At 51.9% G+C, this 16852-nt stretch overlaps 1 protein-coding gene across 5 annotated transcripts in view; it reads left to right on the top strand.

Annotated features, from left to right (window-relative positions):
* The window catches only part of PML (PML nuclear body scaffold), a 42899-nt gene that overhangs the window by 18630 nt on the left and 7417 nt on the right, over window positions 1–16852 (top strand). For 2 of the 5 annotated variants that reach the window (XM_024761837.1, XM_024761839.1), the window contains exons 3-7: window positions 1674–2254; window positions 3786–3856; window positions 9977–10096; window positions 10500–10758; window positions 12233–12285. In XM_024761837.1, the coding sequence (XP_024617605.1) occupies window positions 1674–2254; window positions 3786–3856; window positions 9977–10096; window positions 10500–10758; window positions 12233–12285 (1084 nt within the window). Of the gene's footprint in view, window positions 1–1673; window positions 2255–3785; window positions 3857–9976; window positions 10097–10499; window positions 10759–12232; window positions 12286–12947; window positions 16057–16852 lie in introns of those variants that run through there. The other 3 variants (XM_024761836.1, XM_024761835.1, XM_024761838.1) reach the window with 3 other exon arrangements.

Here is a 16852-nt window from a genome sequence, read left to right as displayed (position 1 = left end):
ATTTTTCCTGGTAATATTTGAAGAAGCAGCACTGCAGTGTTTCAGAGCATGGACTCTGAGCCAGGCTGCTTGGGTTTTTATATTAGTTCCCTGTTGCTGCTGTAACATTTACCACCAATTTAGGGACCTAAACCATTAGAGATATATCGTTTTGTACCTCTGGAGGTCAGAAGTCTGAAATGGGTCTCATTGAGCTAAAATCAAGACGTCAGTAGGGCTGTGTTCCTTCTGGAGGCTCTTGAGGAGAATCCATTGTCTTGCCTTTTCCAGCTTCTAGAGGCTGCCTGCGTTCTGTATTTCATGATCCCCTTCCGTCTTCAAAGCCAGCTGGGTAGTGTCACTGTGACCTCTACTTCCATCATCACCTCTCCCTTCTCTCACTCTCCTGCCTCCTGCCTCTTTCCTTTATGAGGACTCTTGTGCTTACATTGGGTCTACCCAGATAATCCAGGATAATCTCCCCATCTCAAGATCCTTAATGTAATCACACCTGTCAAGTCTCTTTTATGTAAGGTACCATATTCAGGTTCCAGGAATTAGTACTTGGATGGGGGCCATTATTCTCCCTACTACAATTTGCACCTGGACTCTACCGCTTACTAATTGTGTGACCTTGGACAAGTTATTGTACCTCTTGCTCAGTTTCCCCATCCTTAAAATAGGGATAATAATAATCCCCACTCCATAGGATTGTTAGAAGGATTAAATGAGTTGATATTTGTCAAATGCTCATAATAGGGTCTGACACATAGTAAATGCTATGGAAGTGTCTGCTGGCTAAAATATATTAAATAGATAAAAATATACATACTCTTTGATCTAGCAATCCTATTATTTTGTAATGTATTTCATAGAAACAAAAGGATGCATGCATTAGGCTACAGAAAGCATTGTGCATATTGGGGAGAAATGCACAAACAGGAAATCACTGGAATGTCCATTAACAGGATGAATGAATCAGTGTGGTCCATCTGGAATGTAAAGAAGCTATTAAGGAGAATACATCAGATCCATACTTGTAGACCTAGAGGAGTGTCCTGAACAAAAGTTCAATTAAAGGAGGAAGTTACAAAGGTTTAGCATGCTCATATTTTTGTTTTTAAGAACATCAACCTGCCCAAAAGTGTTGTAGATATTTGAGCCAATTATTTAAACTCTGAATGTCTTGGTTTCTTTATCTGTGGAATGAGGATAACAGTAATTCTCCCTTAAGAAACTCTACGGAGGATTAAGTGGAATGAAATGTATCAAGTCTTTAGAATTCTGCTAGCAGCCCCATAATCTGCATATCTATGTAAAGCTGTTTGAATAGAGAGAGGTGTGAAGGATGCACCCAGGGTGCTCACCTGGTTGCCTCCGAGGTGAGGTGGGGGAAGGAAAGGAAATTCGGAAAGGCTGGGAAGAGATGATTCACTTTCTTGTTGTACGTCTTTGCATTGTTCCACGGATGGAGGCTAGCTATTATTACTTTAGTAACTTTTGATGTTCTAATACGTTTTATTGGTAGTTTGGATACTATCACCATAACCACAAACACTGAATTGAGAAAAGCACGAACGTAGAAACATACCATGATTCAAAGTTTTGTAATTTTTGAAGAGGAATTTAATAACAAATATAAAGAGAAAAAAAGCAGGCGAGCCCTAAATCAGGCCAGCCCTATGTGTCCGCAGCATCTACTGCCGAGGCTGCTCCAAGCCGCTGTGCTGCTCGTGTGCGCTCCTGGATAGGGGCCACAGCGAGCTCAAGTGCGACATCAGGACGGAGATCCAGCAGCGGCAGGAGGAGCTGGACGTCATGACCCAGGACCTGCAGGAGCAGGACCGCGCCTTTGGCGCGGCGCAGGCGCAGATGACCTCGGCCATCAGCCAGCTGGGCCAAGTGCGCGCGGACATCGAGGAGCTGATCCGCGCGCGCGTGCGCCAGGTGGTGGAGCACGTGCTGGAGCTGGAGCGTCAACTGCTGGAGGGGGTGAATGCACGGTACCAGCGTGATTACCAAGAGATAGCAGGCCAACTGGGCCGCCTGGATGCTGTGCTGCAGCGCATCCGTACGGGCAGCATGCTTGTGCAGAGGATGAGGCTCTATGCTTCCGACCAGGAGGTGCTGGACATGCACGGCTTCCTGCGTGAGGCACTCCACCAGCTGCGCCACGAGGAGCCCCAGAGCCTGCAAGCTGCTGTGCGCACGGACAGCTTCGACGAATTCAAGGTGCGCCTGCAGGATCTCGCCTCTTGTATCACCCAGGGCACAGGTAAGCCACCCTCATGGCTGGCCTGTTTATCGTTTAAGGGCTTGGGCCTTGCCACTGTCCCTTGGGAAAGGTGGGGTAGAGAAGATCAGTTCCGTATGACAGGAAAGGAAACTGGGGTTTTTATTGTCTCTTGGGTTTGATCACATCATAGGTTACAGGGTGCAGGATAAATCTGGGGGAGAGGAGGCACTGACATGAGGCTGAAGCCACCCAGAGGGGTCACGTTTGACTGATTAACAAGGTCCTATGGATTAGCTGCGATCTTGTGACCCTAGAGGAAGTTAAGAAACGACAAAGCTGAGAACCAGACCCTGTATCATTTTAGCCCCAGAGGGACCAACCACTTGAGGAGGTTCTCTTAAGCCACCTGTGTCCAGCAACAGAGAAGTTAACTTGAACATGAGGTATGGGCAGAGGAGCTGAAAACCACTCCCCCTATCCCCTGTGGTTGGGTGCTTACCCAGAACCATGCTGGGGCTCAGTGGAGGAGACCTTTTTCCCCTGGGATGGCCTGCCATCTGGACCAGCTGCCAACCTTTATGGGCCCTGCCTTGTACTGGGCACTTGGGAAGTATGGAGACAGCACACCTGTCAGTTCCTGACCTAGAGTTGTCCAGTCCAACTGGGAGACAAGGTTGGGTGGGGCACATTACATAGCTGAGGAATGAGACAGTGCTTGGCTCTGTAATACAAATCCAGGAGTTGCAGCACCTTTATAGGAGCTGGAGATATCAGGGGGGTTCCAAGAGACACAGGGGGTACACTAGAGGGTCTCCAGGGTGGGGAGGCTTTAATGGCTCTTTGACAAAATCTCTAGGCTGGACTCTGAGGTCTGGTCAGCTGGTGTGAGGATGCCCTTACTGGGTAAGGGGAGGGAGGCTGCAGAATCTGAGAGTTCTCAGGTAGGTGCCAGTGATGGAGACCTTGCTCACTCCTGCCCTTGGAGACAGTGGACGTGGGCTTATAAAAGTGCAGTACTAGAGTGAGCATGGACTTATGCCTTTCCACCTAGGTGGTGACTGTTACCCCATGTACAGGAAATGACCTGCATAGAGTTTAAACAGCTTGCCTTGGGTGTTGTAACCGGGAAGTGGCAGAGAAAGGAGTTATTTTATTCTGAAGCATGAGAGATTTAGATTTAATAAAAACAGGGTGCAGGTCAGAAGAGTATCACGGAGCTCTCACTATGCAGAGAAATCAGTGAGCAGCAAACGGTGTTAGGATTGTCCATGCTTTGCCTTGGTGTTAGCCCCAAGATGGAGAGAGCTGTGCTTGGGGCTTGGAGCCAAAGGCAAGCACTCTCTAGTGCTACCTTTCTCTTCCTTCTGGCTGAGTTCATGCCCATTATAGTCAGGGAGCTTTCTTTCCAGTTACAGCCCCTCCATGGAGCTTCCTCAGTGCTGCCAGAGGCCCTGGAGAATGGGTCTCCAGGAAAAGCAACGGGAATGTTTCCTTTGTCACTGTCCTGAGACAGGATGCTTCTCACCAGGGATGTCTCTGACCTGCCTGTGACCTTCTCTGTGTTCTCCAGATGCAGCTGTTAACAGGAGAGCCAGCCCAGAAGCTGCCCGCACTCCCAGAGACACTTCTGACGTTCACCTGGTGAGATGGGCTTGAGGTCTGAAGGGGAGGTGGTATGTCCTGCCGGTCAGGTGGGTTGGGAGTTCCCCTGTGTAAGGAAGGAAACTGAGTCTTGCTCTCCCTGTGTCTGCAGGCAGTAGAGGAGAGAGAGCACCTGAGAGAGGGACAGCAAGGACCTGGACTGGAGCCTTCAGTGGGAGGGAACAAAGGAAGGGCTGGCTGGCTGGCTCTGGGCTCCTAAATGCCAAAGTAGCTCTTGATGGGTTCAGGAGGGGTTAGGCCCAGGGATGGACAGGAGATAAAGGAGGTGGTCGCTGGTAGGCAGGCCCTTGATAGATGCGGCAGATGACCCTCCCCTCCGTGTGCCCCACCCCAGGTATGTGGACCTTCCCCTCGTCTCCCCCCACACATGGATCTTGGAGACAAATGGAGAATGGGGCCAGGAGTCAGACAGTGATCACAGCAGCCTGGGTTCTATCGGTGTGATTTCAGGGCCAGCATAGTTCCAAGGACCATAGTTTTCAGGGTTTGGAAGTGCCCACACTCCCTCTAATGTTGGCATTACCTCTGCAGCACCCCTGACCTGTGGCTGTCCAGCTATCATGCACACCCTCCAGGGACAGGAAGCTCACTCATTGTTGAGGCAGCCACTCCCATCGCTGGACTGCTCTGACTTAGAGTGCGTCCCTGGGTGGAAATGCAACGGCATCCCTTTAGCCTGTCCTCTTGGGTGCTTGCATGCATGGCTCCTCTCTGCCAGGATAAGCTTCTTCAGTTTCTTCTTGGACCGGGCATCTGGTCTGCTCCCCATCCTGGTCATGCAGGTGTACGTGCCTATCGAGGATCTGGGCCCAGGACTGACTGGTCCTCCATGGAAAGCAAGTCTTATGGTGAGGGTGTTCAGCCTTTCTAGCTTTGCCATGGCATGGCCTATAGGAGAGAGAGATTGCTGTACGCTGAGGCAATCAGGAGAGGCTTCCTGTTAGGAGGCAGAACTTAGGATCTGAGAGTTTCAAAGCTAGGAGGTATCTTGGATTCTGACCTTCTCTTGTACAGAGAATGAAGCTAAGGCTCCCAGAGAGGGTGTGACTTAACCTGAGGCCACACAGCAAGCTAGGGGCAGGACTTGAAGCCATTTCCTAACTGCCTTGGGTACTGCATTCCCATATACCCATATACAAAAGTAAAAAACACCAGGGGGGAACCTCCCTGGTGGTCCAGTGGTAAAGACTCCACACTTCCACTACAGGGGGTGCAAGTTCGATCCCTAGTTGGGGAACTAAGATTGCATGTACCTCGCAGCACACCCTAAAAAAATAAATAAATAAAAATAAAATAAGATGGTGCATTAAAAAAAAAAATAAAACAACGATAAAAATAAATAAATAAATAAAATAAAACAAAAACCATTAAAAAAATAAATAAAACAAAAAAACACCAGGGGAGTTCTCTGGTGATCTAGTGGTTAGGATTCCAGGCTTTCACTGCCGTGACCTGGGTTCAACATCCCGCAAGCCACATGGTGCAGCCAAAAAAAAAAAAAGTTAAAAAAGGACATTTTAGCCCATTTTTTTAAACATGAAAAAACACATTTTATTGCACTTAAGTTATAAGAAAATAAAATTTCTAAGTGAATCAAACCATAGACACAATCCCTTTAAAGGTTGTTTTCCTCCATCATGTCAGGTTGTTACATAACTAAAATTAACCAACTTGAATCTGATTGTTTTAAATCAGACTATAAATAAAACAAAAAAATAAACCAGAAGAGGGAAAAAAAAGATCACCTAGGATAGTGTTAAACCACTTTCACAGTTCAGCTTGAGTTGTGGCTCTTGGAGAATGAGGCAAACCATTTGACTTTTTCATTCATTTTGCTTGTTTGCGTGTGACGCCTTTGCTACAAAAACTGGGTAGTTTCTGCTTTGTCAGTTACTCAGAGCAATAAAACTGTAACAGTTGTTTTCCCAAATACTGTAAAACACTAAGACTGACCAGCAACTTAACTTTGTTTTATATACTTTTAAAATATTTTGTGAGTTTTATTATGTATGTTCATCCATTCACCACAGCCCTCAAAAAGAAAAGTTTCTCTGCAGAACAGGCGGCAACAGCTCTGTTCCAAGGAATGTGTTTTAATTTTTGCCCAGATAAAAGAAAATAAGCTTTGCACACACACTCAATTCTTTACTTGCAGGCATACTTCACTCCTTATTTTCTGAAACTCTCCCATTCTCAGCCTCTTAGAGGCACAGATGGTTCAAGTTTCAGTTAGCCCATTTTTTGGATAAGCAATACAATCACATGGTCAGAAACAAAAACCTAAAAGTAATAATGTCTCTCTCCCACCTTGTCCCCTGTCTGTCCAGTTCTTATACCCATATTCCTATCTTTATTAATTTTTACATATCCTTCCAAAATTTCTTTATGTAATTACAAGCAAATCTGACTATATATATTTGCTTTCCTTTTTTTTTTTTGTCCAAAAGTAGCACAGTACCACATATACATAGTATTGTGCCCTAGGCATAATAGTATTTGGGAATTCTTTGTTTTTTAAATTTAATTTAATTTAATTTTATTTTTTTGGCTGCGTTGGGTCTTCATTGCTGCGTGTGGGCTTTTCTCTGGTTGCGGCGAGCGGGGGCTACTCTTCGTTGCAGTGCACGGGCTTCTCATTGCCGTGGCTTCTCCTGTTGCGGAGCACGGGCTCTAGGGCGCGGGCTTCAGTAGTTGTGGCGCACGGGCTTAGTTGCTCCACGGCATGTGGGATCTTCCCGAACCAGGGCTCAAACCCGTGTCCCCTGCATTGGCAGGCGGATTCTTAACCACTGTGCCATCAGGGAAGCCCCAGTATTTGGGAATTCTTACCTTATCAGTAGACAGGGAGCTTCCTGATGCCTTTTTGCATCTGTACAGTGGTCCATTAGGTGGATGTAGCATGGTTTATTTTTAGCTGACTCCTTGGCTATTTAGGTTGTTTTGGCATTACAAACAGTGCTAGAATGAAAAATGTCCCCAAAGAAATCATATGAATGATAGTTGAAAGTGCCCAGGGTCCACAGATTGCACTGTCTTCCAGGTGCCAGTCGCTGGTTAATGAACAGCAAGAGAGCCCGTACTCTTGTGTGAATAAGGTCTAGGCGTTTTGCCAGGTCTTGTCTTGTGACCTCTCACTACCAGCTACTAAGCAGTTTGAACTTGGAGCCTCAGAAGAATCCTCTTCCTGAAAAGTCTCTTGCTTTCACTTTGGTAATAGGCTTGGGGGTGAGGGTGGATAGAGCTGGGGAATGGAAGTGGGTCACGTGCCACGCGTGCAAAGGACAGGTGTGGCCGCTTGAGGGTGGCAGGCATGGTCTGGTTGTGCCAGAAGAAAGGCAACTCTTGGACCCACATTCCTGCCTTAGGAGGCAGGAACTGGGCTCCTAGGGCCAACACTCATCCCTCTGGAAACTGCTGGTGTACTTTCATCGCCACCCTGTGCCTGTAGGCAGAGAGGATGAAAAACACCAACAGGCTTAACTAGGAGCACGTGGGTGGGACAGTGGCTCGGACATTTTCCCTCCTCTATTTCTCACAGGCTCTTTTTGCAGTGACGTCACAATACAATGGAAAAAAAATAAATTGTTTTAAAACTGTAAAACAACTATAAATCAGGCATCATGATTTTTTTTCTTTACTGAGCCCTCATGTGTGTCCCCTGCTTCATTAACATTGCAGGGGGTGTCAGGGAGGATGGGACAGAGGTGGAGAGGAGCCCAGCCCTGTCTTGGGGGAGTTCACGGCCCAGGTGGAAAGAGGTTCTCTTACATGCCAGCAGTTTGCAGAGACACACACGAAGGACAGACCAGGACCTTTTCAACTCTTTCATTTTTAATGGTGATCAAATACATACAACATAAAATTTGCCTAGAAGTGGAATTGCTGGATCATATACTAATTCTGTTTTTAATTTTTGAGGAACCACCATACGGTTTTCCTTAGTGGCTGCGTCATATTCTGCGTGACCACCGACAGTGCACAGCGGTTCCAACTTCTCTACATTTCTCATTCACACTGTTTTTTTAATAGTGGCCGTCTTAATGAATGTGAAGAGTGGTTTAAACTTTTTTGACCACCACCCACTGTAAAAAATATAGTTTACATCTAACCTACAGGGTATATACATGCACATACCTGTAGCTGAAACAGAAGTTTTGCAAAACAAATTACGCTTATAAACATGGGAGGTACTCTAATTTTCTGTTCTGTACTAGTCTATGTAATACAAAAAAATGCTAGTCATGACATTGCTTTCATGATCCACTCATGGGTCACAACTGTAGCTCGCAGAACACTGGCACAGGGAGTGCTGTGGAGATTGTGTACTTTCCCTAGAGGCCTGGGAGAATATGACCTGGGAGATCATCCCCTCGCCCCTTCCCACACACAGGTGCGCTCTCTGATCCGGCTCTCCTCCCTTTCTGTAAAGATGTTGAGAAAAAGAAACCCGGGAAACAAGGAGGAGGGAAGGAAATCAGTCCATTATAGCCAATGATTTGGGAGCCCACATTTCACATGAAAGCACTCGACACCAAGAAGAGCCCCACCTCAGGGTCCCGGTCCCCAGCACATGGCCTGTCGTGCGGGGCTTTCCCTGCCTTCCCCAGCCTGGGCTTGGCCAGGTAATCCCTGCTGTTCGCCCCGTGAGGGTGGGCCTGACCATGTCGCCCACCACATGGGAGGGACAGAGCTTGTCCCGAGGAAGGCACATCCCTGGCCTCATCCTCTTACAGCCCAGTGCCTGGCTTTTCTCTGCTCAACCCAGAGCCCCCTCCAGCTGTGTGGGAATCCCCTTCCTTCACTGGGTGGGCCGACCGCAGGCTACTGATGGTTGGTCATCCACTGAGCGCACAGGGCCTGTGAGGTGCCAAGGGGTCAGGATTGCAGGCAGGAGTGGCAGGCCAGGGCCCCTGGATTGAGCCCCGGAGGCTGGGCCTCCCCTTTCGGAGGGACACTCGCCACGTCACCCACTTGGTTCCAGCAAAAGGTCCGGCTTATTCTTCAGTGTCACACGGTAGAGAAAGATGGTACAGAGGGATGTTAAAGGATACAGTGGGTGCAGGAAGGGAACTTGCATTTCAAAAACACGATTCAAGCCCTGGTCCAGGCCCTTATTAGGTATGTGACCTTAGGAAATCACTTCACCTCTTTGTGCCTCGGTTTCCTTCTCTGTAGATAGGCAATAATCGTAATATAGTACCATCCTCTTTTTCTAACGATAATTTTATTGTAAAATTCACATAAGAAACTTCACCGTTTTAACTATTTTAAAGTGTACAATCCAGTGACATTTAGTACACTCACAGTCTGGTACAACCATCCGACCTCTAGTTCCAGAGTACTTTCATTACCACAAAAGGAAACCCAGTACCCATGAAGCAGTCACTCTTCACTTCCCCTCCCCCAGCCCCTGGCAACCACCAATCTGCTGTCTCCGTGCATTGGCACCTCTGAATATTTCATATAAATGGAATCATACAGTATGTATTCTTCTGTGGCTGGCTTTTCACTTAGCCTGATGTGTTCAAGGTTCATCCACGTTGTGTGTGTCAGAACTTTATTCCTTTTTGTGGCTGGATAATATTCCCCTGAATGGCTATCCCACATTTTGTTTATCCATTCATCAGCTGATGGACATTTGGGTTGTTTCCACCTTTTGGCTATTGTGAACAGGTGACAGGGAGGCCAGTGTCAGCTCAGTGGAAGGATTTCCTCCCTGTTATGACTTTGCAGCTGGAGACGAACTGCATCCATTAGTAGTGAGCACTTTGTCCCTGGAGTTGTCTAGGCTGGGCCTGTTGTCACACGAGCCTTGAGTTGTTGGGCAGTGTGATCCCTGCGGTCATCTTTCAGCCCCGTTAGGATGCGCAGGCATTGAAGTGGTCCCTGGATGCCAGCATCTCAGGGTCACAAGGGAGTGAAGTCATGGAGGCTGTGGGGAGGATTTCTGGTGCCCAATAGGCTCTGGGCTTTGGACTGGGCAGCCTGCACCTGTTTCTGGGTGAGGCCTTGGGGACTGGGCTGACCCCAGGCCTGGGAACCTGGCCTTTGTCCTGCTGCCTGGTCATTTCTGACTACCCTCATTTCCTGACTTTGCAGCCAGAGGAGGCGCAGAAGGCCCAGGTGCAGGCCCCAGGATTGAGTGTGGTACAGCCGGTGCCAGGGGCACACCCTGTACCAATGTACGCCTACTCCATCAAAGACCCCTCCTGCAGAGAGGTAAGGTTCTCCCCCGCCCTCCCCTCCCCTCCCGAGGGCCCAGGTCCTCCTAGGCGGTAAGAGGTGGAGCTGAAGTGAGAATCCAGACCTCAATAGGCACCTACTCTACGTTCTCCCTGCTCTTGGTTGCCCTGTCAGGAAGCTCCTCTCCAAGCATGAGCCCCTCCCAGGGCAGTCAGAGGCCAGCAGAGGTCGGTGGTCAGTGGTCACCAGCAGGGCCAGTGTGCATGCTGACCTGGGAGGGCATCCTTTATAGAGAGGCGTGATCTGAGTGGCAGATAGCAGAGAGAAGAGCAGGAGCAAAGGGCACGGGGGGCACATGTTCCTGCCACCCAGGTTTGGTCTCTGCCCGCTGCCCCAGTGGGAGGCTCCTGACCCTACCCTGTGACTCCCCGCTGCACAGGAGGTCTCCAACACAGCCACACCACAGAAGAGGAAGTCCTGCCAGACCGAGTGCCCCAGGAAGGTCATCAAGATGGAGTCTGAGGAGGAGAAAGAGTCAAGGTTGGCTCGGAGCTCCCCTGAGCAGCCCAGGCCCAGCACCTCCAAGGCAGTCTCGCCACCCCACCTGGACAGGTCCCCCAGCCCCAAGACCCCCGTCATAGGAAATGAGACCTTCCTGCCCGACAGCAACCATGCGACCAACGACCCTGGGGAGGCAGGTAGGGAGGTGGGTGGGCAGCAGAGGCTGAGGCCTGCACGCTGTCCTCCAGGGGCTGGGTGGGACCCCTCTTCTGCATCCTGACCCTACCCACGGAGCCCAGAGCCAACAGCATTCCCTGTGTGTCCTGCCCTCAGCTGCCACCAAACGGGGAAGGGAAAGCCCAGGGTTTGTCTGGGGGATGAGAGTAGATAGTTTAGCTAGCCTGTGTTTTGCTGGGATGCCAGTGAGACGAGCGTGACGGGCCAAAGACCACATCTCCTTAGTTCCTTCCCCTAACACAGTCTTCGCACTCTTACAGAACCCAGCACTGTGCCTCTGCATGGGGTGGGTCTCCCCAAGCAATGTTTGTTGGTGGGTGCCTGGTATGTACCCAGAGAGGACTTGGGTAAAGTCCACACCCATCAGTTCCCAAATTTTTCTGCCACCTGCCTAAGGTACCTCGTTTGTCCTAGGTACCTTTTACGGCCCCTGCCAGAGAGGGAGTCCTTTCATGTGAGTTGAGGTCAACTCACAGAATTCTGGAATGTTCAAGACAGTTCTTCCTGCATCTGTTTTACCCAGAGTCCAGCTTTATTTTCATTCTAGGTCCCACACTGACCCCTGTTCCTGGTCACACTGAACCCCGACCCTGGTCACACACTCAGCCCTGACTGTTAAACCTTGCTCACAAATACTATTGGTAATCAGAAGGTTTTGATTAACCTAGATAAAGTATCTTTTTTAAAAACTAATTAAGTTGTTTCTTTATTTATTGGCTGCGTTGGGTCTTTGTCGCTGCACACAGGCTTTCTCTAGTTGCGGCGAGCGGGGGCTACTCTTCGTTCTGGTGCGCGGGCTTCTCATTGCGGTGGCTTCTCTTATTGCAGAGCACGGGCTCTCGGTGCGCAGGCTTCAGTAGTTGTGGCACGCGGGCTCAGTAGCTGTGGCTCGTGGGCTCTAGAGCGCAGGCTCAGTAGTTGTGGTGCACGGGCTTAGTTGCTCCGTGGCATGTGGGATCTTCCCGGACCAGGGCTCAAACCTGTATCCCCTGCCTTGGCAGGCAGATTCTTAACCACTGCGCCACCAGGGAAGCCCGATAAAGTATCTTTTAACTCAAACATCTTGTGGCTTACGGAGCTGAGAAGTGAACGAACCAGTGTGCCGCTTTAGGACGGCAAAAGGTTCCAAACCAGGTGGTGCTTGTCACGCCCCCTCCACAGGTAGTAAATTCTGAATCACTCCAGGGCCAACAGCTGAGTTAAGTGTTCACAGGCAAGGCACAGTACGCAGTGATGGAAAGCCACCTTGAATAACCCCTCTGCACAAGCAGAGCCACACTGGCACACACGCTGAACGTTCACATCCCCCGTTGCAGGGCACACGTCACCCACCCAGTTCACTGGCCTGCAAGTATTCCCACGGGAGAACACCCTGGGCCCCATCCACGGGCATCCCTGGCAGGCCCTAACATTGTCTCCCCTACCCCGTTTCAGAGGAGCGTGTCGTGGTGATCAGCAGCTCGGAAGACTCAGATGCCGAAAACTCGGTGAGTGGCTCAGAAGTTCGGCCTAGGACTCCTGCCTCCCCCCATTCCAGGTCCCAGGGGGCGCAGCCACAGCAGGTGACTCTCAGACTCGCGTTGCGCCTGGGGAATTTACCAGCAAGGCAGTGAGTCCTGAGCTGTCCAGAGGATAGTCTCCAAATGCCAGCTGTGGTCTGGATCACTCTGACCCTCCCTCCATACCAGGGCAGGAGCCTTCAGTAATCACATGTACTCTTCTGAAAAGCTGGGAGAGGGCTTCCTTCCAGGGCTCTGTCTCATTTCTGGACTAGCCAATGCCTGTGTCTGGAGCTTCCTTATGCATTTTCTGCGCTCTTAAGTCCTCGGTGAGGAGGGCGGACAAGCGTTCATTCCCTGGTTAATGGCAGCTGTTGAGGGCTCTCTGGGGGTGTGAGGGCGCAGGGCAGCCCCATGCAGGGCCCAAACAAGCACGTGGTGACTCCATGTAAGAAGAACTTCTTTAAAGCCATCCCACAATGGAACAAGTGACCTTACGGGTTGTGACCCTTCTGTCCCTGGAGGTTTGTTAATGGAGGCTGGGCTGTCACCTGTCCAGGGGCAAAAGGGATCGGAATAGAGTGGAAGGTTGGACTGGGTGGCCCCTGAGGTCCCTTCCAGCCCTCAGTCTGAGGTTCTGTGTTGGAAAGCGTATGGAGCCCACGGAGACCGTCGCACCTCCCTCCTCGCCAGCCCAGCCTACGCCGAGAGCTCGCCGAGCGTCCCGCCCCTGCTGGGCCTCTCATCTGCCCCGTGGCACATGCCGACCCCCCGCTTGGCCTCCCCACCATCCTGCAGAGCAAGCTGCCGTCCCTGATGCTGAGTGTCCCGGACAGCCTGCCGCTCACCAGGAGCAAGCTGCCGTCCACCGTGGGATCAACTTCCTATCACGCAGAGCACAAAGAAACCCGCGCCTTCACCATATCTTCCGCCTGCCCCTCAGAGTGTATTGTGCCCCCATGTGGACTTGTTCTCCCTCCCAAGGGCCGGTCCAGGCCACCACCCCGGCCACCACCGGGACTCCCAGCCAACCTGCGGGTCCCCAGGAGTGTCCCGCCCGCCTCACAACGGCCAACAGCCAACCCCGCCGGGCGGGACGGGCAGCACGATCCCGCGGCCGCTCCCTCCGGGGCGCCCCGCGTGTGGCCCAGTGGCTCAACAACTTCTTTGCCCTTCCGCTCTCCTCTGTGTCTTCCCAACTTGATGCCTCTCTCAGGGGGGGGCTCGGGAGAGGCAGAGCACCCCAGACTCTTGGAGCAGGAGTCTCTCCTGGGGACTCTGGCAGAGCCCCCATGGAGAATCCTCAAGTCCAAGTCCCACTGGAAGTCCCTCCAAATGCATTCCCACCACCCCACCCTCCAAATAGGCCTCCCACAAGCACGGGCCCCTCGCAGACAAGCCTCTGAGAGCCCAAGTGCCTCCCTCCTCTGCAGCCCTGACCCTGGTCACCTTCCTCTTGTAACCATGTGGCCAACACACCCCCTCTGCTCCCCAAGCCCCTCCACCCTGCTACCCAGCCCAGCCCACGCACCTAAAGGCCCTACACACAGTAGGCATCCAATACATCATCAGAGAGTGAACAAGGGAATGAATGGCTCCATGGACCTCTGGGTAAAGAGACAAGTCCTCCCCAGCCAGGGGGTTGTGACTGAGATTCAGGCCCTTGTTCCTCACATCCTCAGGCCTCTTTGCCCAAGACAAGGAAGCTTCTCTCACGCTTTGCACCTCCCACTGCCCCATCCCCCCACCCCAAGCCTTCCCACTGGGCCTCTGCCAGGATGTAAGCCCACTGAGGGCAGGGACTGTGTCGCTCCCAGGCCCTGGCAGGTACGGCTGCTCAATAAATACTTGTTGAACGATCACCCTTGCAAACCCTTCTTCCATGACCATCACATTCCCTGCTGGGCTTAGCCCTTCCCTGCAGGTGTTTTTTGTCTCCTCCCTGCACTGACGCTTGGTTCACCTGTGGGGCTGCTATGTCCCTCTTTCCCCCACACCCTGGGAGCATCAGAGGTGGGAGGTAGGTTCCAGGCCCTCTGTGCCTCCTGTTTGGGTCCCACCGTCTGGCAAGATCCCCTGTGCCTTTGAGGCTTGGGCTCTCCAGGTGAACCCCACTTGCCCCTGCTCATATCAGACATCCTCCTGCCTTCCCCCACGTAGGAAGACTGCCTCCTAGGTTTCCTCTCCCCACGCAGGTCCAGCCTTCCTGGGTGACTTCAACATCCGCCACCCTGGTCTCTCCTCACCTTGAGCTTTCAGGGATCTTTGCCCCATTCCCCTGCAGCTGCCAATCCCATCCCCCATGCCCCCTCCCACCAGACCTCACCATCACTGAGAACTTTCCATCTCTAAACTGTCCCACGCAGACTCTGACCACAGCCTCCTGCTTGAGCTCTCAACCCGTTCCTTCCAGGACCTCTGCCCTCTCCCTCCCAGCTCCTTCTGCCTCTGCCTCCTGCCCACCAGCCAGCAAGGTCCCCCATTTCAGCCAACCTTTCACCAGGATCTCAGTGCCCTGCCTCCCCCACCCGCCGGCGTCCTGGTAGCCTGCCCTCCAAAGACAACCCTGGAAGGATTTGGTAGCGTTTCCCTGCTCCACGCCGCCACCAGGAGGCCGACTTGTGTTAGAGAAAAGTCAAGGCGAGGAAAGCTACAAATGATTGTCTCCTGGGCTCCCTGGCTTCCTGCCTCAGCACGCCCCTCTGCTCTCCAAGGCCCCTCGCCGCACCTCCACTGCCCTAGCTCTGGTCCCTCATCCCCGCCCCGCTTGCTCTTGCCAGGTGGCTGCACCTGCCCTCGGAGGTTGACAGGTGGCATGGGAGCAGCCCCCGTCTCGCTCTCTGATGACAGGTTGACCCGACCTGGTTACATCCTTCCCCCGTTCCTTCTGTTAGGGTGGTGGGGATGGCCACCTCCCTGTAGGACTCTCTCCCCCTCTTCCTGGCCCCGCCCTCCTGTCTCCTTGGGAGCCTACTGCATCTCCCCATGCTCATTTGTGTCTTCAAACACTTTCTATGGGCTACAGCTAGGCACCCTGAAGAAAGTCTTTCCTATCTCGGCAACCCCCACCCCGGACGTTCACCCCCTTGGTGCTCCTTCCTCACCCCACTCCCCTGCCCTTCCCCACCATGCCAGTGAGCCCTGCCACCAGCGCCAAGATAACCTCCACACCTCCTAGTCCAGTGGTCGCCTTCAGTCCTAACTCCCCGAAAGCCTCTGCTTCCCTTGGGTTCAGGACACTTCCTCCTGCAGCTCTGGCTGCTCCTCCCTACTCCCCCTTCAGGTCTCCGTGTTCTTTTACCTGTTGTTCTCTGGCTTAGGTCTGGGCCTTCTTCTCTTTCTAGTCTGTGTACTCCCCACCACCACCACTCCCCGTGATCTCAGCCACACCCACGTCTTCACTATGGGCTCATGCCCGCAGGACCAACAGAGCCAATGGCGTCCTGACAGCTCCACTCAGATGCCCCACAGAAGCCTCGAACTCGCCTCTCCTCCTCTCCTCTCAGTAAATTGTGCCATCTGCCTAGTTACAGAAGCCAAGACCCCAGAGCTGCCCAGGACTCCCCCTGTGCTTTTTATTATTCCTCACAGCCAATCACTTTTTGAGTCTGTCCATGTTCTAAATTCCTCTGAAATCCGGACACTTCTTTCTATTCCATAATCTTGATAAAATAAGACTGACCTTGGGTAGAGACAGAAGCCTGGGAAGGAAAGAGCGAGAAAAGGATTGGAACGCCCTTAGTCCTGCCAGACGTCATGAGTGCCGGGTGGAGGCACTGAAACCAGCAATATTTTGGGGGTGGGGTGGGACAGGGGTGGTTAGTCTAGTGCTCAGCTGTCAGCAAGGAGCCACTGGATGCTATCTGAGGTTGATCAACTCAGGAAGGAGAAGCACATTTCAGGTTAGGAAGAATTAGACGATTAGAAGCAGCTGCTCACCTTTGGAGAGCCAGTCGGGAGGCAAGAGAGCCAGAGGATCACTGCCTTGTGTAGGGCTTCTTCAGACAAGTTTTTCAAATCAACCATTACACGAATCCAAAACTTGTTGGGGAAAAAAAAAATTAAAAAGAACACAAATTAGATCCCCCTAAGTAGGTGCATCTTTCACCCACCTTCCATACCCCCCTCCAGATCCCTGGTGCTCCCAGAGTTCTTTGGAGGAAGGGAGCAGGGCAACATTTGCAGGGTGCTCCAGACTCCCCTGTCCTCCCCTCCCTGCAGCTTTTATCTAACCTGCCAGTGTGTGAGAGCTGTAGAAAACTGGTCTGCTAAGATAGTGTGTTTCCAAGTGTACCAGGGTGTGTAGGCCCCCTGCTCGGGCTGCAGCTGTGTCAGTGGCTGGAATCGAGACGCGGGGGGCAGGTCGGTTCTGGCACAGACCTGGCGTGGTGGGCAGGGCTGGGGAGAGGCTGCCTGGGCAGCAGGGGTGCTCTGTAGGAGACCTCGCCCCTGCTGGGAGAGGCAGTGGGGCTGTAGTCTTGGGGTGGAGGGGCGAGACACAGGTCTGATGCCGGAGACCTGGAGTGAGGACTGTGCTTAAAAATGAGGTGGGTCA

Source organism: Neophocaena asiaeorientalis, unplaced genomic scaffold (assembly GCF_003031525.2).
Source record: "Neophocaena asiaeorientalis asiaeorientalis breed wild unplaced genomic scaffold, Neophocaena_asiaeorientalis_V1.1 scaffold54, whole genome shotgun sequence".
Lineage (NCBI taxonomy): Eukaryota > Metazoa > Chordata > Mammalia > Artiodactyla > Phocoenidae > Neophocaena > Neophocaena asiaeorientalis.
The sequence above is the reverse complement of the archived record's forward strand: the minus strand, read 5'-3'. Positions and strand labels throughout refer to the sequence as shown.